Source organism: Pelobates fuscus, chromosome 7 (genome assembly GCF_036172605.1).
Source record: "Pelobates fuscus isolate aPelFus1 chromosome 7, aPelFus1.pri, whole genome shotgun sequence".
NCBI classification, from domain to species: Eukaryota; Metazoa; Chordata; class Amphibia; order Anura; family Pelobatidae; genus Pelobates; species Pelobates fuscus.
Window position 1 is genome coordinate 22,980,527 of NC_086323.1, and position 22,088 is coordinate 23,002,614.

A 22,088-nucleotide genomic window follows, 5' to 3' on the forward strand; every position below is an offset into this window, starting at 1 on the left:
CATTACATGGAAACCACTAGTCTGTGCTGTGCACAAACTAATGGAGACACAGCACCTATTGTGACAATGATTGCAAGGGATTCTAAGCTGCATTTCTGATATTCTGATTTTCTGTTATTTACCATTGTAAAAACGCCAGTGAATGCCACGGCACTGTACCGGATGACAAACATGCTGACATACAGTTAAACTTAGTTGGCCTCACCTCACCAGTATCTTTACCATGCGATGTTTAGAATAATCCCTAAAATATACATTTAATATCAGCAGCAATATCCATGGGAGGTGGAAAAGTCCAGTGTGACGAGGTGATACAGGGCTGAAAATCTGCATTCGCACACAGGCAAGGGAAAAGTGACCCCCTGATGCTTTGCCAGCTCTATGGGTGATGTAGTCCACCACATCTGGAGTGCGGAAGCTTGCCCACCGCTGCCTTACAGAGGGAATTGGAAGGGGCTTTTAGATACACAGGCAGACAGTGCTTTTCCTGCTGCATGAACAAATCTCCTTTTAGTCCTACGATCAAGACACAAGCGCACATTTTCAAAAATCAAAACAAAATTATTTATACATTTTTAGTAGTAATTAGCATTGAATATCAATTTGTAAAAGTGGGTGAATGGTTTGTGTAAGTAAACCTATCGAAGAAAGTATTAAAATACCTTAAAGGCATTAATTTGTCCTGAGCATCGAGGGGGAAGAGTTGCTCTTATGGGCACATGACTTAAGAAGTTAAAAAATAAATAATGCATGTTTGTGCTAATGTTTCAGACATGGGGAGTAACAATAAAAAAAAAACACACACGATTCATGCCCTCTTTACAAGATTTAGAACGTTGCAAAAAAAATAAATAAAAAATAAACACAATATAACTATACTGTAATTCAGCATTGGGACATGTTCCTGTCCTCCACCCTTCAGTTGTCACGATCTCGATCCAATCCAATAAATAGAGAAGCATTAGCACCATACGGGTGTCATTACATTATGGGATGTCTCTCTAGTGATCAATCTGACAGGCACTACAGGCATGTTCTCTGGTGAATTTAAATAATTTAATTTCAGATCTCTGAAACAGCAAGGCTTTACATTGCCATAGGAATGGGGCAGGGTTTGTCCACCAAAACCAGTACATTAAGATGAAGTGGGTTTGGTTCTTAGAATGTCCCTTTTATGAATAGGCAATATAACATGTTATTTGACTGCTACCGTAATATTTCTATCTGCACATTACAACTACTAGCAAATAAATAAATAAAAATATATTTTCAGCAATTGATTTCACCTCAATTTCCATGCATGCACCTTTCCCAGTATTCTTAATAAGCGGTTTTACTTTTAAAAAAAGCGATCACTAAACATTGTATGGTCACTGGAATAATAAAAGTATAAATGTCAAATGTAGATATTGAAAAGGCCATTCAGTTATCAAAACGATGGGTAAAGTTATAACTGATTAAATCTGAAATGTGGCATGTTATGCATGAAAAGAATGGGACAGGGTTCGTCCCATGGGTTGAGACATAAAACCAGGCATAGGCTGTAGTTATAGCAGCTGCTATTATTATTATATTATTTATAGAGCGCCGTCAAATTCTGCAGCGCTTTACAATGGGTGGACGAACAGACATGTAGTTGTAACCAGACAAGTTGGACACACAGGAACAGAGGGTTGAAGGCCCTGCTCAATGAGCTTACATGCTAGAGGGAGTGGGGTAAAACGACACAAAAGGTAAGGATAGTATTAGACCAATGACAGTTGCAAGAGAGGAATCAGTCGGGAGCTATTAACAGTTTAATTGATACGCTTTTATGAAGAAGTGGGTTTTTAATGATTTTTTGAAGGAGTGGAGACTAAGTGAGCATCTAACGGAGGAGGGAAGCGAGTTCCACAGGAACGGTGCAGCCCTCGAGAAGTCTTGAAGGCGAGCATCAGAGGTGGGAGTACGGACAGAAGATAGACGGAAGTCTTCAGCAGATCGTAAGGGCCTAGACGGGACATACTTGTGTATAAGGGAGGATAGATAGGTGGGAGCAGCATTATGTAGACATTTGAAAGCAAGAACCAGAATTTTAAATTGAGCTCTATATTTTATAGTCCCAATGTAGGGACTGACAGAAGTGTGAGGCATGGGAGTTCAAGATTTTCACCGAAAGGGACACTAATTTTATATATATATATATATATATATATATATATAAATAAACTGAAATGTTTGCAGTGCAGGGTTGTATCCACCTCTAGTAGTTGTCTTCTGACAGCCACTAGAGGCGCTTTCTCATCCAAACCAAGTAAAACTCTGTCTAGGAATCGAATGCTGCAGATAGCAGCATTTGATTGCTAGAGTGCGGCGTTTACATGCACATGCCTAGATCCAAGCTATTGTTTTTCTATCAGAGGCAATGGATTGGAGGAGATTGCGAGTGATGTCAGCATGGATGTGGACATCACCGCAAACTGCAACAGAGGAGTGCCGGCGCTGTAAAGAAGGTAAGCAATCATTCCTTAACATTATTTTTTTTAGATCCAACATGGGGTGTACAGAAGGGAAACTATAGTCTTAAAATAATGATTATTTTCGAGACTATAGGTTTCCTATAAACAATTTGCAATTGTATTCTGCAATTAAAGAACGGTCACATATAGAGTATTTGCGAACCTTAATATTAAAGTAATAGCTGTGGGTTGTTTCAAGGTACAACCTGGGTTCATGATACAAATTACCTTGATCTTCACAGTGATGTGTGCGTGAAGACCTTGAAAGTGGATATCTTCCTATGACACTATAAATGGAATGCCTGGACCAGATGCATGAGAGCATACAAGCCTACCTAGAGCATCATGGGAAAATGCCAGAAGCTGTAAGTGCAGCACAGGCAAGTTTATACCTACCTCCACTGCACCGCTCACTCCAGTAAATGCTTCAATAGACAGAGGAACGGTCATAAACAATAAAGATCTACAGCTATATTGTTAACGGGGAAAAAAAGACGACAGTGGAGAAAAAAAATATCCCATAAAGTATGGGACAACGTTCACAAGAGGTTAAGAGGTGGATATTGTGGTGTCGAGACGCAAAGGGACAAAAAAATATATATTTTATTAGATAAGCCATTTCGGTTGATGATAAAAATGCACTTTTTCAGCTGTATTCATTGTCATACTTTCAATTTTCTCCGGCCCAGGCAGACATTGTGCTGCTACACTAGTTTAAATTGTTTATTGATTTCAATAGATTGTATAAACACTTAGGAATTATTGCTCAGTGACCTGAAAAAAAGCCAGATCAATGGAAGACCTTCTCATAATTCATTTCAAAGAAGCTCTGTCAAGTGTGATCAAACTGCCCTCCTCCCCAAGACGCTGGAAAGCACGTTTCATTCGTGTTTGCGCCGCGATAAAGACAGCAAAAAGGGAAAAATAAGAAAAGCAAATAATTCTCTCTCTGTCTCTCGACAGCAAGATTTCTTGATTAGCCAATGTGACAATGGCAAAACTCTCAACGGGATTAAGGACTGGTTGATACAAGCTCAAACATAAAATTCATAGACAGGTTCACGCTCCGTCAGTTTATCACTCGATACAAAGCCCTGTCTGAAATGTCAAACAATTATCTGTTTAAAACAAAGACATGCTGGCAACATCTGTAGGGACTGCTTGGAAGCATTGCAAAAAAATAAAAAAAAATAAAAAAATAAAAAGACATAATCTTTGCAAATATATCAGTACATTTTTCACTCTCCCTAGGGGGGTGCATATTTGCGAAAAGATGTTCGCCATCATGGATTCTCTCTGTTCAACGGCTTAGTCCACGTGCCGAGCAAGAGGTAAAAAGAAAAAAAAAAAGTGAAGACTTGCAAGGACAAACTATCACAGCAGAGAAATCAATACAAATAGCTAAAGATTCACAATGGGGAGGCAGGGACTAACCCACAGGAATCTGCATTGGAACAACAAAGTTAGCCGACTAAGCATGTAATAACGCATGCATCAAAAGCATGGAAGCATCAATTGCATGGCTGTTGGGAGTGAGCAACACAGAATTAGCCTTATATCCAGCTCTCTGGGACATGGGAGAATGAGGAGCTTTGTGATAACTGTTCCCTTTGAAGTGTATGGACTTAGCCTGAATGCCTGTGACAGCTCCTGATTGCACACAACATGCCATATTTATGCTTATGGATGTACTTTTAGATTGGAAGCAATGTAGAGATCAAGGTGACTTTAAAGATCTGTGAATACAAGAGAGCAGTCAGAGAATGGAGGAGAAATAAAAAAAAAAAAAACACAATCTAATAGCCGAGTCTCCATCAATCCATTATTATTTTTTGCTCATTTCTTTATTGCTTTATTTATTACTGGCCATACTAAGTTTACCATTTCAGAATCGGCAGAGACGGAATAGCAAAACAAGCAAGGAGTCAGAGTGCACCATGAGCCCAATAAATGATGTGAATTCTGTACCTTATTCAGGGTCACTTTCAGCAGGTTTTACAAGGACACTGGCACGAGCAATGATTTCGCAATGTGTCCATAGAGATTGACCACAGCTGAAACTGCATATATTATACATATCCATATAAATGGGAGGAGAAGCATGTTGAAAGTGAATTGAAAGTGGAGTAAATACATTGGCTGAAAGACAATTATAAAATGTAGCCGCAACACAAACCACGGATCTACACTATTTCTACTTAGTGATTATATAGGACTCCAAAAGATGCTCAGCACTCTTCCTTAGAAAAAATTAAAATGTTTCAAAGATCGATATGTTCCCGTTAAGATTGTGTTAAAATGCAAACAATGATGAAAACAACGCGGTGCACTCACGTCTTCAGAACAGTGAGTGTACATGATTGATGTTTCAACCTCAGTAAGTCTTTTTCAAGATCGTGTTCCCGCGCCTGTACCCAGCACAGGGTGTTCCCGCGCCTGTACCCAGCACAGGGTGTTCCCGCGCCTGTACCCAGCACAGGGTGTTCCCGCGCCTGTACCCAGCACAGGGTGTTCCCGCGCCTGTACCCAGCACAGGGTGTTCCCGCGCCTGTACCCAGCACAGGGTGTTCCCGCGCCTGTACCCAGCACAGGGTGTTCCCGCGCCTGTGCCCAGCACAGGGTGTTCCCGCGCCTCTACCCAGCACAGGGTGTTCCCGCGCCTGTGCCCAGCACAGGGTGTTCCCGCGCCTCTACCCAGCACAGGGTGTTCCCGCGCCTCTACCCAGCACAGGGTGTTCCCGCGCCTCTACCCAGCACAGGGTGTTCCCGCGCCTCTACCCAGCACAGGGTGTTCCCGCGCCTCTACCCAGCACAGGGTGTTCCCGCGCCTCTACCCAGCACAGGGTGTTCCCGCGCCTCTACCCAGCACAGGGTGTTCCCGCGCCTCTACCCAGCACAGGGTGTTCCCGCGCCTCTACCCAGCACAGGGTGTTCCCGCGCCTCTACCCAGCACAGGGTGTTCCCGCGCCTCTACCCAGCACAGGGTGTTCCCGCGCCTCTACCCAGCACAGGGTGTTCCCGCGCCTCTACCCAGCACAGGGTGTTCCCGCGCCTCTACCCAGCACAGGGTGTTCCCGCGCCTCTACCCAGCACAGGGTGTTCCCGCGCCTCTACCCAGCACAGGGTGTTCCCGCGCCTCTACCCAGCACAGGGTGTTCCCGCGCCTCTACCCAGCACAGGGTGTTCCCGCGCCTCTACCCAGCACAGGGTGTTCCCGCGCCTCTACCCAGCACAGGGTGTTCCCGCGCCTCTACCCAGCACAGGGTGTTCCCGCGCCTCTACCCAGCACAGGGTGTTCCCGCGCCTCTACCCAGCACAGGGTGTTCCCGCGCCTCTACCCAGCACAGGGTGTTCCCGCGCCTCTACCCAGCACAGGGTGTTCCCCTGCCTCTACCCAGCACAGGGTGTTCCCCTGCCTCTACCCAGCACAGGGTGTTCCCCTATCTGTGCCTAGCCCAGCCTGTTCCTATCCATGTACTCAGCTCGGCCTGTCCCGCTGTCCAGGCCAGGTTGCACCTCTTGCTGTATCCAAACAGCTTGTTCCTGTTACATTTTCCAGCCTACGTTGTTCATTTACCCGCTCCATAAATATCCAACCCTGGCATATCTAACAGACTTCATACCTTTCCTTGCTGCATTCACCATCAGCCATGCCCATACAATTACAATCTGTGTTAGTTATAAAATGGAGTCTCTGGATCAGGTTTCAAACAAGATTTTTTGGATCACCAAGCAAATGTTGACAGTTGGCAACATAAAAATAAAAACATCACTAACAAAATATAAAAACATTAAATATGTCGCAACTAGCAGAATATTTAACAGTTAATAAAAAAATATTTGTATTGATAAAACATACAAAACATTTTACATTGTTTTCCTGATTCTTATTCAGCAGAAACCCTGACATTCAGGACATAATCTGTCTCTTTAACCGCATCCAACACATTTGAAAAATAATATGTATATATGCCACACATACACTTATTCTTTAAATAGAGATTACACATACACAAGCACTAGTTCTAACACACAATAATTTGAATTTTTATAGCAGTGCTTGGTTGGATGAGCTAAAAGTCAATTTCCTGACCTGCCACACAGATACATCTTGGTAGCTGGGGAAGTGTAAGACAGAATTCTAGGGGAAATTGCCTTTCTTATTCACTTCACCTTTACAAAGGCTGGGGAGAAGAACGACAGACGGGAGTGTAAATAGAGGGTGGGTAATGAGAAGACCGAAGATTTGTAGCAGAAATGTGTGGAAAAAAACCAGTGCTGATGTAAAGGAGTGAAAAGGTATATATAGCTACACGTATAACAAAGGAACTGATATTAAACAAATGGATACTTCGTTCTACTCTGTAAAATGTGTGTGAGCGGAATAAACTACGGATTAAGAGGGTAATTACCAGCCTGGGCAGTGCATGTTTATTACCATTATATATGATGGAATAGCCAGAGAGGGTAAAGAAAAAACACACAGCGGTATCTTTGTATGGCCCTTGCCATTTCACATGGCTCTTTTTTGTGCTTTTTCACAACCTAGAGTCTTGAACAGTATGTGATAGAGTATGATACCAGAGCAACTCAAAACAAAAAGGACGTCAGGCACCGACACAGCAAGGTAAGTGTCATGCCGTATGTAAACGGTTTGCCTGGTGCCTGGGGACTGCTGGCACGATAACCACTACAGCATGTCCCTTTAACAAGATCTCTAGAAAATATGCGTATTAAACATTCTTAATACAAATTTAAATCTATTGGGAACAAGACATTTAGAGTGATTTATTCACAATGCCGGTAGCGCAGTAGTTGCTTTGAACATTTTAGCGTGCTAGCAGAAGGCATGTTATCATTAGGGGCACCTTTATAAGTTACCTGTCCCTGAGTGAGGATCGGCTTAGGACTGGGCTTGGTGGGCGTTTCTGCATGGATGATGGCGCAGAGTGAGACAGTGAAAGCCTCGAAGAAAGAGACATCTTGCCAGCTGGCTCTGAAAGCAGATGGTCATTTAAGCTATCCAAGGACCCCTCAAGGTCATCCATGTGTTGCTTCGTATTAATCTGTAAACAGGAAGAAATGGTTTAGAACTAGAAGCCATTAAGAAAAAGGAAATGCAAGCAGAAATTTAATTAGGCATGTGGAGCCTTTCTGACTTATAAAATTTAAACATCTGCCACAACACGCGCTGCAATTCACCTGCAGTAGTTAAAACTGGGCTTTCAAAGACAAGAATGCACCTGGAAACACCACACATTGCACATCAAACGTTCTGCTTAATGAAGCTGTGAAATAGGGTCACAGAAGTCTGGCCATGAGACTTGCAGTAAAACCCCACGGTTCCCCATCAAAACTTTGCGTTCAAAATGCTGAGCGCCGTTCGAAAGATGCGACTACTACTCTGTATGTATAAGACGGGAGTGTAGTTACAATCTACAGGTTTGGGGGTCTAACGGTGTAATCCTGAACCTCCGTGAATAGCAGTCTAATCTAATGGAGACACTAGAGAAGCTCTGGACCATAATCCACATCACTTAGTCTTGACAGAAAAGCCAATTCCTTTTCATCTTCATCCTGGCTGCATTTCTATACCTCTCTTTTTCAGCCAAACTATAATCTTTTTATTTAACACTCAAACTTGTTATTGTTTTAAATAAATATAGTTGTGTAAATTGGGCGTTGGAGTTATAACACCCAGACTCTAATCCTAACAATGGGTACAAATTTAGGGCCATGGGTTCTGTTACTGGGAGTGTTAACTCTCCCTTTCAGCCTACTGAGATCAATAAGAGGAGTAGCACAGAGCTGTGCGACAGAAACATTAATCAGCTGCTTTTAAATCTGACAGCACGCCATAAATATTTTCTTTTTCTTTTAATACAACGCACTTGGGATTTTTAGAGTGCGGAGGTTTATATAAAAGGTTCGTGGAACCAAGTTCCACACATGTTGAACCATATTTACAGCAGATTATTATTATATATAAAGCGCCAACAAACTCTGTAGTGCTGTACAATACCAATACGTTAGGTATTTTATATGTTTATTGATCGTGGGCTACACTTTACTGTAAAGGCATCACAATTTCATATATTATATAGAAACGGAAGTCCTTTGTGAAAATAAAATAAACAAATACCTATTGAAAAATATTTTTTTGTATTATTATTAGAATTACTCTAGCATTAAACTGGAGAAGAAACAGGCTCGTTGTAGAGAGGTAGTAAATGTACTAAAGACTGGTATGATAATGACACAGTAGGAGACAGCAATGCCCAAAGACAGCACAGCAGGTTTAATTGAACTACATTTGCTGGCATTTCGGATCTGGACTGCCCGTATGGGTGGGACCAGTCTGATATGTTTCAGAGAAGTTCTCTCTGTAATGGCACAAGATGAGCAAAAAACAGCTTGAGAACTGAGCGGTGACCGACCGAAGGGCAGGCTATTTCAGTTGCTGCCCGTTCTCAGTATTCTCTTGCGACCCATTTTTTACTCTCCACAAGTTTAAGGGATAATCCAGACGTGGACCCCTTGCTCACGGTGCCTAGGGAGATATCAGCTATGCCTCACAAGGCTGAAACGATCGTCTGGGGTTGCTGTGTCTCTCGTGCAGAGGGAACTTGCTGGCATTTCGGATCTGGACTGCCCGTATGGGTGGGACCAGTCTGATATGTTTCAGAGAAGTTCTCTCTGTAATGGCACAAGATGAGCAAAAAACAGCTTGAGAACTGAGCGGTGACCGACCGAAGGGCAGGCTATTTCAGTTGCTGCCCGTTCTCAGTATTCTCTTGCGACCCATTTTTTACTCTACATTTCCCACGATGCTCCACCTACCTAAAGAAATGTAGTGCACAGTGACCTGCGACACCACGATTAGACACCGTTACAATAGGTCTTATTTTATACGGATGCTAATTTTGGCAATGCACTTATTCAGATGCCCGAAAAACAAAACAAAACAAAATAAATAAAAAGTATTTCAATTTTTGTAACTAAAAAAAACATGCTCCAGCCAAGTGTGAAATCATCTCTGCACCATGCAAACTAGATACATTATCACTGGAAATGGAACAGGACGTGATACATTAGTGGTCAAACAGTTTGCGTATGTATCTGATCATTTCAGGCAGCAATCTAGGAAGAGGCACATATGATCTTTTGGGTAAACATGTCTATTAACCTATTTCGTTGCTCTAAACTAATGGGTCTCAAAGTTCTGGTTGTTCAGGGCGAATTTTGTCCGAATATTGCGTGCAGTGTTTACATTCTGTACATACAGCTTGGGCTGAAAGTAGTGAAGAGTGAGCTGGGTTATGTATAAACGGTTAGCAGCTGCGGTATGGCTGCTATCCTTACCGATGAGTGGAACTGATATTTGAGGATGTGCTAGGTATCCCATAAACCGCTAATGGCCAAGAGTTTACGGGATAAGATCAGATTCCAGATGTTCCTGACTGGAGAGTTTAATCCAGGTGTAGGATGGGTCTACCGACAGCTTCATTATGAGATTCAAATTATAATGGAGTACCTTTTTTATTTTCTATATATATTTTTTTTTTTATTTATTATATGAAAAATTTATTCAAAATAAAGCTGTATTGTATGCCATAGTATCCCATTAATAAACACGTTTGCTCATGGTTTTGCCAGTAAATTATATTTGTCTGACACAAACCATCTGGCAGGGTTATCCTCTGAAAGCATGATATGTGGAGAATGAAGTATAAATTATATAATAAAATTCACATTTTAAGCAATAATAGCCAGTCTTGGCAATATCCTCCAAATCACAGATGTTTTCAGCTCCGCAGATTTATCCTAATATGTGAAATTCACTTTGAATTCCTGACAATTCACAGCTGAACCCAGTTCACAGTAAAACCGGTTTCTGATTCCATCTTAAAAAAAAAAAAAAAAAATCTAGATTTTGTTATTTCGTGGAAATATGGGGTGCAATATGATCTTTGAGAAATGCACTGCAGATGACTACTATAGCAAAGTAACTTTATATTAATAATAAAAATAATATATATTAATCTCTGACTAAAGGCAGTGACTGGGTAAGATTAATGGAAATTATAAGAAAAGTAATTTAGATTTTCATGTTCTTTGTGATTCTGCGTTCTGATAAAAGAATCCAAAAATATCCATTAATCACCCAGCATCAGTGTATCGATATCTGGCATTTTACTGCTTCGGGAAAAAATTTCATCCATATCTTGATGTCGCCAAATATTATGTGTATTTGTTGATTCTGTGAATTTTCTTGGTACAGAGTTCATTCCAAACACGTTTTCGTTTAATTTCAAAGCTGTGCAGTGTTTTCAGCTGTTAATAAAGGTAGATTTCAATCTCTACTTAGTTTGCTGGGAAGCGGAGCGGCTCTGGGGCATCCAGGGAGTGATGAATTAAAGACCAACCATTGCTGTCTTACAGAGCCTAAAAGTTCCTATTGCTAATATCATTTTTTTCCCCCCTTCAAACAAATCAATTTTAATTAAAATCTCCTTGATAAAACTGTTGTGAATCATCAGGACAGTGTAAGGAAAGTAAATTATAAGACACACTCACAGCAAAGGAAGAAAAAAAAATAAAGCCATGTGACCGTGGAATTCACGGAATGATATATGTTCAAACAGTCACTTTTATAATGAGACATTTACACATTTACATTTGGTCTTACATGACGCATCATGGGCTGTTCAGTTTGGTGAGATATGATGCTTCTAAGGTGAAACAGGTACAACACAGAAAGAAATAAAACAGGACTAAGTACTAAAAAACAAAAATTCTGAATTGTGTTAGACACGTGTGGTTCCAGGGCGGAGAGAATTAATTTTATTACAAGTGCTTGAGTTAACAGTCGGTGGGACTGCTTATATTGAAGGCAACACTGGTAGCCCCAAAGGTTTTTTTTTTTTTTAATTCGTTTTTTTTTTTTAGCTTAAAGAGGAATGGTCGTGCTCCCACTTTATATTTATAGTCAATCCGTCCAATCATTTGCAAAGCAGAAAATAGTAATGTGTATAAAGTGAACTTCAAGGGGCAATGGAAACACCATAACCATTACAGCTGACTGCAGAGGTTATTTTGCCAATGTAAGAGTATTTGGTGCCATCTCCTATATTCGTGTCAAGCTGCCTTTCAGCAGTTTGACAAAATCCAGATCTTACAGGTCCCGAGAGTCAAGGCACAGGCGCTCTGCTGCAGCTTGGACAACTTTATACAGCGTCACGGCGCCCGCAGGCAGTGCTCTGATGCAGCGCAGTTTTGGATCTGGCGGGTGCACTCCAATACGTTTTAATATTTAAAAACTAATGTAGAAGTCCACTTCAGGATTAACCAAACTGCAACAAAGGGGCCTAGCCATAGGATGGTAGCCCTGAGTTTTGTCAAACTGCTTCAACATTTTCCAAGGTGCACATTGTCAAAAGAGGATGTTGTGCCCTCTTTTGGCAGTTTACAATCTAATCTCAAGGATATAAAAAAACAAACAAAAAAAAAAAAACACATATCAAGAATACACAAGATAAACGATGCAATACTTACTTTAGAGAACACAGGCCTGTAGCTGCCAATTAAAGACGGATCTGCAAAGAAAGGTTTTTGGTTATTTAATAGAATTTCAGTATTGGTAACACTTTTTGTCTTGTGTACAGTAAAAGATAGATTTCTGAGAAAAAAGTATTGCCATAGATTTCTACCAAGCAACATGACGTCCTCGGCTCACACAGATAGAGTATGTAACATAAGGATACCTAAAAAGTATTGACATGCAACAACTTCACAAGGATGGACTGCAACATGGCCTTCATGGTGTGCTTCAACTCGCTTGAGTTGATTTATGAAATCATATCCTTCTAAAATAATACATTACCTTCTCAAACCTCATGATCTGTGCGAATGCCAAGTAGGTCTACTAGTGCCTTATGTTTGAGATGCTTTATATTTTACATTTCTTTAGAAGCACCTTCACAATTCATTTTAAAATATACATGAAGCGGAATCCCAGGACTAAAGGACTTGTTAAATTTCCTGCAATGGCTCGTTTTATTTCCCTTCTTATATTCTATATAAATGGGCAAGTCATGTTGACATGTGTGATAGTTGTTGCTGAAGTGGAGAACAAGCATCTTCGTTTGTACTTCTACATCCTGAGTGAGAGGGTTGGAGGGAAAGAGTCTCGATACGAAATAACACAGACATTCCTTTTATTGCACACTATGGTTATTACAAGAATTAGCTCCACCCACCAGCGACAAGAACAAACAAACGTATTCTTTGCAATCTATTTATATTCGGTCAGAATGATTAGAGACAAGGAGGAACTTCAACTATAAATATTTAAATGTGCGGTGTCACTTCCTGGTTTCAGGCCTCTTAACAGTCCCGATTTTGTTAGAACAGTCCCGTTTATAGAGTCCTGTTCGCCATAAGAAAGATATTTATCACTGCTAGAGGATAATTGTTATTAATGCTGGAGTTATCACGCCTAGGCTCCTATCCTCTGTCAGAGACCTACGTCTAACCTCTGTTCGTACTCCTACCTCAGATTATCGCCTTAAAGGGACAATGTAGGCACCCAGACCACTTCTGCTCATTGAAGTGGTCTGGGTGCTGTGACCCTTTTGAACTTAGTGCTGCAATGTTAAACACTGCAATTCCAGAGAACTGAAATGTTTAAATTGCAGCTCTAAGTCTAAGGTCATTGCCGCGCATGCGCATTAGGTCTTCCTAGTCAGTTGATGTTGGTGGGGAGGAGCGTGGGCGAAGCCTGACCCAGCGCTGAGGAACAGTGGCGCTGGATTTAGGTAAGTGGCTGAAGGGGTTTTATACCCTTCAGCCCCGTGGGAGGTGGGGGGGGGGGGGGGGGGGCGGGCGAGAGAGGGGGGGACCTATTAACCCTAAAGTGCCAGGAAAACTGCTTTGTTTTCCTGACACTATAGGATCCCTTTAAAGACTTCTCAAGGGCTGCACCTTTCCTATGGAATGCCCTTCCCCTCTCTGTCTCCATTCTTTCAAAAAAATCTTTGAAATCTCACTTCTTCAGGAAAGCATATCAATTAAACTGTCAACAGCTTTCTCTCCCTGCACCCTGATTCCCCTCCTGCAACAGTCATCAAAACAAAACACTAGGCCCTCAATGAATACTATCCTAACAACCTACTTTCCTACCCTATGCTTACCTTTTGTGTCCCTTTACCCCACTCCCTATAGCATGTAAACTCACTGAGCAGGGCCCTCAATCCCTCTGTTACTGTGTCACTATACCCCACTCCCTCTAACATGTAAACTCACTGAGCGGGGCCCTCAATCCCTCTGTTACTGTGTCACTATACCCCACTCCCTCTAACATGTAAACTCACTGAGCAGGGCCTCAATCCCTCTGTTACTGTGTCACTATACCCCACTCCCTCTAACATGTAAGCTCATTGAGCAGGCCCTCAATCCCTCTGTTACTGTGTCACTATACCCCACTCCCTCTAACATGTAAGCTCATTGAGCAGAGCCCTCAATCCCTCTGTTCCTGTGAATCCAACTCGTCTGGTTACATATACGTGTCTGTTAGTCCACCCATTGTACAACGCTGCAGAATTTGTTGGCGCTTTATAAATAATAATTTGCTGGAGCAAAACACTTGTGCTGGGAGTTAAGTATAAATAGGTGAAGAAGAAAATAAAAAATAAAAAATTCCAACTCATACTAGCTTTAAAAAGTCAAAAAGTATCTTTATTGGTTGGACAGTCACCTTGGACACAGCACGGAGAGTAGCACAGACAGATGGTGCTAATGCATTTCGTAGTTTAGCAGCATTTAGTCAGAGACCTGTTCCGACATCCCAATTTTGTTCGCTGGTGTCCCGCTTGGGAATTACCAAGGAACTGTCCCCAAAAAACTTTATTTCATTCTAAGGTGTCACACAAAAGGGAAGAAAAATAAATAAACACAAAAAAAAAACAAAAAAAAAGGAGGAAAGTGACATTTATTGACTACTTACTGTAGTTATGACTCACTTCAGGAGAGAAGCTGCAATCTACTTTTTATTTATTTTGTAAGAATGTGGATGTGTAGGGAATTTATTCAGAGAAAAAAAAAAAATAAATGTCAATGAGAGATTGATCTTGTAAGCTCACATGTTCTGATTCATAATAAAACCTGTATCCTTCTCATAGCCTTTGAAATTGCAACATATTATTAGTGAGCATTCGTTAACAATCATATTGGATAGCTGGTGATTATTTTCATCCATCCAGTGTGCATCAGTCTAGCAAGGGAAGAATTATCACAGAAACATGCCTTTTCACTTCACTGGAAAACAACGCAATTAAAGATCCTTTCAACACCAATTTCACAGCTTACTGAAGGGTTTCACAACAGGGGTGTAAAAATAGATGTTTAAAGAAATGGATATATCACAGTTCATAGTAACAATGGCCAATCAGCCCTTATGCTCTTCCCAGGAACCTATTGGTAACAAAGTACCTATGGGCCCAGCGCAAAACCACAAATACCTTGAGTTCACAGCGAGTAGAAGATCTCCCATTCCTGCTAATACCATGCACCATTATATAACAGTGGCGTCTGCCAATATTAATAGAACAGGTAAGAGAAGAACAGACAGAGCTATTTCAATGTCACCAGACACCAGTGAGTGCACCACCTAAACATCTATTTTCCATCACCTCCCCCATAACCAAATTGTGGCGGCAGTCAAAGGGGGTACAAAAACGATCATCCAGCATGGAGATTGGGGCGCCTTAATCATATAACGAGACTAGGACATTCCATGGCATCCTAGCCATAGTGGGCTTTCAAGCAGTTAGGACGGCATGGAATGACCTTGCATTTTGATGTGAGCCTCTGTGTAAAATGTATTATAAGCACAACATCAAAACATGCGAGAAAGCACTCACCGTTGTACTCTACGTCCCATTCTTCTGGTCTTCTACTTCCTTTGGGTGAGTGCAAGGTAAATGAAGTGTCATGAGGAATACTGAATGTTTTCATCTTAAAAAAAACATACAAATAACAGTATGTTATTGGAGTAAAAAAAGGTCTATTGAGAGAAGAAATACAAATTATAAAAAGATACATTGACAGACGGATAGAACTAAGGGTTGGTGAAAATCTTGTCTGGACAGTAAATGTAGGAAATGTCTGTGTTCCGATCAGAAAGCTGTGCGCACACACACAATGCTTGCTTTTATGCTGTATTGTATGTGTATAACTCACAGATTTATCTGTGTGTATTAAGAAATGTATGCACGCTTGGTTGATCATGTTCCCTATTTATCATAGGGCTTTGTTACCAGAAGATCATCCAACATTTAGATAAAAATCCTTCAAAATCTTTACTCTTTAGGGCATTCTCCAACCTCCTCCCCTCCAGCACCCTCACACCCCCCTCGCCTCACTTTCAGCTGTCCTCCAATACATAAATAAATACATTTTTATTTTTTTAAGGCACCAAATTTAGTAGATATAGCCCCAAAGAAAATATGCATGTCCTTTAATTCTGCATTTTTTCTTTGGAAGTATATGAAATATTGGCTTACTGCAAGCCCTTCCTTTTCTTCCCTACCCCATACTTTCTGTGGCTGTCCAATCACAGACTCCCAATGCAGCTCAATAAGAAGTCTTTGCAAGGCAGGTGCTCTGGGCAATTGCTGCCTCTTGAGTTTAGCTCTATCTTGCCTATGTACTTCTAAGGTCCAAGACAGTGAGATGCAATACCTTTTTTATAGCATAGGGGTGCAAATCATTTGTTTCACAACAGAGTTTAAAGAATGGTCAATTGCACTTTACAAACAGTTGTCAGTTTGTGTGTATACATTTAGATTCAATGCAGCTTTACCCATAAAAGTGGTGTTGATTTACATGGTTTTATATTCCCTTTTATTATAGCCACAAGTGGCTTACTGCAATGGACATATAAACCGTTTTAGGTTTTTCAACTCCCATCCCCATCATCCTCAGTCAACATCCCATCCAGTCTAATATAGAGTATCCCCCAACTTATCTGTATAAACTGAGCCTTTATTTGTTTGTGGCTCTTTATAATGGGTCTACGTTATATGTCTTTTCTCCTTACAATTAATAAAATTATATAATTTTTAACATTATACTAGCTCTATATTTTTAAAAGAGCCTTTTCTGGCCATTGGATTTTTTTTTTCTCTGGACACCTGTGTACTTTCTCTAATTGTCAAAATTAAGGGTTATCCCCTTTTCAGGATCGCTTGTACACACCAATAGTCCTTTTTTGGGACACTATTTTCACACATATATATCGTTAGCCCTTTTTCCCATAAATGCACCTGTGCCAATATGGAACACAATGTTTATATTGCATCAGCATTAATATGGAGTCTTGCACAAGCGAGAATGACGTGTGTAAGAACCAGAGTTAGGATTTTTTAACTTGTTAGAAAAGTTCTGCTCACCGAGATGTGCCCTGCATAAGCCAGCCAAGAAAAAAAAATTAACAAATTTGATCATGGTGGCTGCAGTCATTACTCAACAGAATGTTGAATTTGTACATGGACAGGAAAAAAATATGCAATCTTTAACACATGCACTAACAAACAGATCTCACGAGGAACAGAACAAACACTTGATAAACATACATGTCTGACCACAAATGGCGGTTTGCTATCAGTCTCCTTCTTAAATTCGTATGGACCGAGATTAAGATGGGCCAGCCTTTGCCGTGCATCTTCAGACAGCTCACACATACGCCTCCTCGTATACGGGGATGGAGAACGAGATTTCGAGGCTATGGTGGGCCGCTCGTAATTCTTAGTGGTCATGTAGGAAGTGTTATTTCGCAACAGCACTGTATTCCGAGAGCGTCCCAAGTGATTCTACAAAGAAAAACAATTAAAAAAAAATAAATAAATAGGTGAGATCTCTGAGGCTGTAAAGGATTATACAAACTAAATACCTGAAAAATAATGAAGATTGCCGCATCCCAGTGCAAACAGCTGACCACTTCAATTACATCAACCATTTACACGTTTTAAACTCTTTGCAATAAAACCACTTACTGTTAATTAAAGTCTAATTGAGCTGTCTACTTTCCTTAGTACAGGAGGTGTCTGTGGCCGTAAACATGAGGAAATAAACATAATCCGGACCACTTCTCATTCAATAGAAAAAAAAAAAAGAAGTCATTTTTCTTTCCCTTGGACTTTCTTTTACATAATCTACCGTAGTTTGTCATTAAACAACGATAGCAGCAGAATATGTGATCTCTAACCTGTTCTTGCATTCTCTGACTGTAGCTGGGTCACTTGTTCAAACGTATGTTCTTGAACAACTCTCTAGAGGGGATACACAAAAAAAAAACAATAATTACACTTCAAGATCTAGGAGAAAAGGCTATCAGAGGTAAATGCCATGCAGTGTAACAAACTGGGGTTTAATTGTAAAACATTCCCTTTGTAAACTCCTGACTTTAATAAAGATAATTAGAAAAGACACAGGACTGGTAGAAAATGTCAAGCAGATAACATTTGCATTTGTGACAATTCAATTACAAATGATTACATTGCTTTGTACAACAATTAAGTTCTGACTTTTATTTCGAAGCATGTGTTTGACAGGAGTGAAGAGTCTAAGTAGCATGGATTATCAGAATAAAAAAATAAAAAAAAACACTGGGGCGGAAAAGTAATCACCCTACAACAGATCCAGGTGTTTTCAAATTTCCATGCCAAAAACGCATTTTTGCTGATTTATAAAAAAAAAATAATAGTAGACTATTCAAAATAAAGGCACTAGCGTGTTGTCAGCAGAGTACAAATATGTTACACCATATAATCATCTGCTTGGCCACCCTTTATAAACAAATTATACAAAATAAACATGTTTAACATAGAATGAGAATTTAACAAACAATTGAAAGAATGAATATAACGGAACAAAACTCAGGATTGACAAGTTAAATATTTTGTAGTATTTACACCAAAAGGCGCAGGCATTTCGAGATATGGATACTGCTATACGTTCCACGATACAACATAGAACAATATTAATTGCACATCCTCCTGGGCAACAATGTGATACCATGCATAACAGATTACAGAATGAATGAATGAATGGCTAGAATAAAAATGGCAGCCATACATAGACAACCAGGATGTCTATATGCCACAAATAGAGGTTTCTAATCCCACACTGCATGGTTGTTTATAAAGCATCCATGGAAACCCTTCTAGGATTCTAACTTTTTTTTTTTTAATATAGTTTTAGAAGCAACCTAGCTAACACTTATGGAGAATACAAATTCTACTTAAAGTTACACCACGTCCCAAATAATGCAAAAGCTGCATACCATCAAATACACAGTAATTTAAAGGTACACTCTAAACACCGTTACCCTTACCACTTAGTGTACTAGTTAGTGACAGGATGATATGGGTACAGTCGTTTTGGTTTCTGTCTAAACAATATTTGAGTGAAACAACAAAAACCACGACTCTACAGGAACCGAAAAGGACCTATTGCTGCTACAGATATAACCAGGAATTAATCATAGTTCATCCAAATTTAAATGGCAATGATAGCCTGCGAGACCTGAATGTTGTAAAAATCGCTATTTGGTGAAAGAATTTTTTTTTTTTTTTTAAATGCAGGCCTCTACGTAAACCTCCTTGCACCATAAACACAGTAATAAGTTCTGGTAGACAGGATTCTTAGAATGTCCTATTATGCTTTTGCTGAGTATACCTTACATTTTAAAAACGAACAGAAAATGTATTTAAATGTGTACATTCCAAACAGCGCAGTTTTTCATAATGCTTCAAACAGACAATTATGATCAAAAGGGTGGATATTGATTTAACCCCTTAAGGATACATGACATGTGTGACATGTCATGATTTCCTTTTATTCCAGAAGTTTGGTCCTTAAGGGGTTAAATATGGAGTTAAAAGTCTAGACTGCCCAACTAATAAAAAAAAAAAAAAAAAATGTGATGGACTGTGATTAAGCCTCCACAAAAGGTGAAATGAATAAGACTACACCAATATATGCAACGTTAGTAAATGGATGAATACAGTTTGAAATAAAATAGCCATAGCAGCAACTCCCATTAAGGCCATGCCATTTGTTCAAATCTCTTCTGTACCACCATTTTGCACACAGGATACCGGCCGCACTAACCAACACTATAATTGACACTATATTGAATACAAGAATGGAGAGCCTATGTTGCCAAAGATCAATGATTTTTGGATTTTTATCAGTAATAATGGACACTGTAGGCATTTTTCATCTGATTGAATTGGTTATAGTGCCTTAAGTCCTTCCATTCCATTCAGTGTTAAACCATTTTCAAGAATTTTTCACACTGAATGAGAGTCCCTTGTGGAGGTATGGCGAAGGCAGAGATTACGCACTTCCTTTTAGCCATACCGATTCATAGCAGTGGGCACTTTGACAGGCTCAAACCATCAGCAGACTCTTCCAGCCAATCACAGCCACACATTCTAGCTCAGGCTAATGCATTCTCACTACTCCAAGTTGCACGGAGGAGAGGAGCTGCTGGGGACTCTTGTTTAACATTAAAATATTAGCCTGACTGCTCAACCGGACGGTCGCATGAGCTGTTAGCTCCTCCATGAACTGACCCTAGACAGCTAATAGATAGAGCTTATTTTGCCCAAATTCACTAACTAAACCTGCATCAGGTTTCCCACAAGAATGGCATCCAAATCTGCCAAAAAAAATAAACAGAAGCAATCCGTGCTGCAAATACAAGCGCTGACGACGCCACGTTCGCAGGCCCAAGATGGCGCCGACCTGCAGCGCTCACCAGCGGCCTACTCTGACGCCAGCGACACCACCTCAGTCTCGGAACCGTCGATGGCTCCAGCTACGGACCTCTCGGTCCACAAAATGCTACAAACCATGCAGACCTCCTTACAAGCTGATCTGTCTAGAATGGCGAGAGACATCAGGGCCGATATCCAGGCGCTCGGAGATCGCACGTCGCGCCTAGAGGACAAAGCAGAGGAAATCATCTCCGCTCACAACACCCTGGCGGATGCCTATGCAGACATGCAAACCCAGCTAAGCCGCCTGACGGAAAAAGTCGCTGACCACGAAGATAGAGACCGGCGCAGCAATATCCGCCTCCGCGGCATCTCAGAGGAGGTTCTCCCCCAAGACCTCCAGGCCTATGCCACTGACCTTTTCCAGCACTTGGTCCCCGATCTCGCCCAGTCAGATTTCCTCATTGACCGGATCCACAGGCTGCCAAAACCGAAAGCCCTGCCAGCATCAACACCAAGAGATGCAATTGCCAAACTATTACACAACAAAAGAAAAGATCATGAGAGCATCCAGGCAAGCACTAATCTTACCGGAGAAATTCAAAGGGGTTCAATTATACACTGACCTTTCTGCATCCACTCTCCTGAAGAGGAAAGAGCTCTCCCTGATAACAAGAGCCCTGCGCGAAGCTAATGTGCTCTACAGATGGGGCTTCCCAGCTAGGCTGATTGTCAGGCGCAACGGCACAGACCGGCACATCACCAACGAAGACGACGGCAGGAAGATTCTCGCTGAATGGGACATTGCTCTGCCGCGAGAACACCCACAGGGAGAGCGCAAAGAGCAACGCAGACCGCCGCAGAAGGTCCAAAGCGACTGGAACGCAGTCGCTACAGCTAAGTGACACTGTCCACACTGGCGCCTGTTTACTCGATAATGGGCACGATAACCCACCTTTCTATTTTACGAGAACCGATCTTAGTTCCACCTCTTATATGTTTTCTAATTATATTTAACAAAATGTTTGTTTAATGCATGTATATATTCATGACCCACTCTGAGTCACTCCCGTTCGCCTAGCTCGAGCTCCCGCTGAACGGGAAATTTAACGCTGAAAATCAGGGCGCACATACCGGGAAAATCCACAAACGGGGGCTCAATAGATGGAGGAACCCGAATAGGTGCTCGGGACCCGAAACGGCGGAACGAGGCAAGTGAGAGAAGGGGAGTTGGGAAGGCGGCCGCTTCCCGCTCAACACTCCGAGCCACAAGCACGCACGGAACATCCCCCCCCCCCCTTTGGACCGGTGGGGGACATCCCGGTCCCCGCCACACAGACCCAACCCGGTCACTGACCTGCTATTGCAAACGACGGTTCAAGCAGACGGACCAGAGGGGAAGGCCTTGAAAATGGCGGCCAAAAGCGACGACTGCACTCGTGACATGCAGCAGCAGCATGCATCACATTACCCCACTCCTAAAGCGAGAGACTCTCTGGACATCATTTTTGATAAGTTTTGGGCCCAGCTAATGGCCCATATACGACCAGCTACAGTCATACCACTCCCTGACCCACCTAAAAGGCAAACCAGCAGCCCTGGGAGGACCGGGAAACCTCTGATGGGCGCAAAAAAACGCCAATCCACAGTAACCAAAATGAAGCGCCTGCCTGGACAGAGGGCAACGGGGGGACCAACCCGCAGGTACCGGCCACACAAACGGAGGGCTACAGAACCCACACGACGGCCCGCGCCAGATACACGCAAGGCCCGCCGCACCCGCTCGTCGGGAAAGACCCTGGACCCA

General features: G+C 41.6%; 1 protein-coding gene across 4 annotated transcripts in view; it reads right to left on the bottom strand.

The window, feature by feature from the left end:
* The window catches only part of SPATA6 (spermatogenesis associated 6), a 41,856-nt gene that overhangs the window by 8,423 nt on the left and 11,345 nt on the right, over positions 1-22,088 (bottom strand). For 3 of the 4 annotated variants that reach the window (XM_063427783.1, XM_063427784.1, XM_063427785.1), the window contains exons 3-7: positions 17,764-17,827; positions 17,132-17,368; positions 15,419-15,512; positions 12,054-12,094; positions 7,380-7,564 (exon numbers count right to left, since the gene is read on the bottom strand). In XM_063427783.1, coding sequence (XP_063283853.1) covers positions 7,380-7,564; positions 12,054-12,094; positions 15,419-15,512; positions 17,132-17,368; positions 17,764-17,775 — 569 coding nt within the window. In that variant the 5' untranslated portion in view covers positions 17,776-17,827. The remainder of the gene's footprint in view (positions 1-7,379; positions 7,565-12,053; positions 12,095-15,418; positions 15,513-17,131; positions 17,369-17,763; positions 17,828-22,088) is intronic. The other variant, XM_063427787.1, reaches the window with a different exon arrangement.